Source organism: Silene latifolia, chromosome X (assembly GCF_048544455.1).
Source record: "Silene latifolia isolate original U9 population chromosome X, ASM4854445v1, whole genome shotgun sequence".
NCBI classification, from domain to species: Eukaryota; Viridiplantae; Streptophyta; class Magnoliopsida; order Caryophyllales; family Caryophyllaceae; genus Silene; species Silene latifolia.
In genome coordinates this window covers 93,233,348-93,234,839 of record NC_133537.1, presented here as the reverse complement: position 1 = coordinate 93,234,839, position 1,492 = coordinate 93,233,348, and the positions used below count along the sequence as shown (strand labels likewise).

General features: G+C 42.4%; 1 protein-coding gene across 1 annotated transcript; it reads right to left on the bottom strand.

Moving 5' to 3' along the window:
* Positions 1-277: 277 nt before the first annotated feature.
* On the bottom strand, positions 278-1,492 carry LOC141617867 (uncharacterized). Its single transcript, XM_074435000.1, has 2 exons — positions 806-1,492; positions 278-688 (listed from the first exon to the last, which is right to left on the bottom strand). The coding sequence occupies exons 1-2, from the start codon at positions 1,490-1,492 to the stop codon at positions 278-280; spliced, it is 1,098 nt and encodes a 365-aa protein (XP_074291101.1).

Genomic DNA, 1,492 nt, shown 5'->3' with positions numbered 1-1,492 from the left:
ATGTTTTCGACATAATTTTGAATATTCGAATCACCGCGATTTCTTCCTTTGGTCCCACTTCTCTTGATCTTTGTTGTATAACTGACGCATCATGTCGGGAATCACCTAATTCAATTTGCAAAAGATGAAAATTATTCCAAGTGATCTCATGTTCTATCTAAAATGCATGCAATATTTACAAAAAAAATGGTGGTTCTTGTGGAACTCCATCAAACATATAATTTGAAGTTTCCTTAGACGATTTCCACCTCGGGAAGCGACTTCCGAGGTAGAAAATTTAAACGGTTCCTAGCTTATCTCCTTGGTAGTATCTCTTCACCCTCTGGCCATTTACTTTGAAGCTTTCACCTTCTTCGCTCCAAAGTCCGAATGCACCATATGGAGAGATGTCCATTACTTTGACAGGTCCCGACCATCTAGAGCGGAGCTTGCCCGGGAATACTTTCACTTTAGAATTGAAGATGAGAACTAGGTCTCCCACACTTATCTTCTTTTCTACAATTTTGGCATCATGCAACTTCTTGGTTTGATCCTTGTAGATTCTTAAGCTTTCATAAGCTTCCATTCTCAACTCCTCTAGTTCACTCATTTGGAGGAACCTCGTTTCAACGGCGGCATCAATGTCAAACTTCATCTCCTTAAGAGCCCACCATGCCTTGTGCTCTAGTTCGACGGGTAAATGGCAAGCCTTGCCATGCACAAGTTTGTACGGTGTCATCCCAATGGGTGTTTTGTATGCCGTCCTTAGAGCCCATAGAACATCGAGAAGTTTTTGGGCCCAATCCTTTCAACTTTTTTTTGTTACCTTCTCAAGGATGACTTTGATTTGCCGGTTGGAAACTTCCACTTGCCCACTAGTTTGTGGGTGGTAGGCAAGGAGGGTTTGGTGCCTCACTCCATGAGCTTCCAATAGGGCCTTGAAGGTGCTCTTGCGGAAATGGGAACCCCCATCACTTATCACAACTCTTGGAGTTCCAAATCTAGGGAAGATTGTGCTCTTGAATAGTTTCATCACAACTTTTGAATCATTTGTAGGAGATGCTACCGCTTCAATCCATTTTGAGACGTAATCAACGGAGACCAAGATGTACTCATTTACACATGAATTCGTAAACGGTCCCATGAAGTCAATCCCTCTACAATCAAAGAGCTCAATTTCAAGGATGTTATAAAGCGGCATTTCATTCCTCTTTCCAATTTTCCCCGTTCGTTGACATGAATCGCAAGATTTCACCAAGTAATTGATGTCCTTGAACATCGAAGGCCGATACAACCCACGTTGTAGGGAAGGCCAATAGAACCTTGGCAATTGTTCTTGAAGTAGCCAAGTGTTCACCATAGGCCGAGTAGTGTAGTCGGTCAACAATTTCCATGCCTTCTTCCTTGGATACGCATCTTCTAGACATACCACCTCCACATTTTCGGAACAAATGTGGGTCATTCCAAAAATACCTCGTTGAATCATTATGCAATTTTCGCCTTTCCCTAGCAT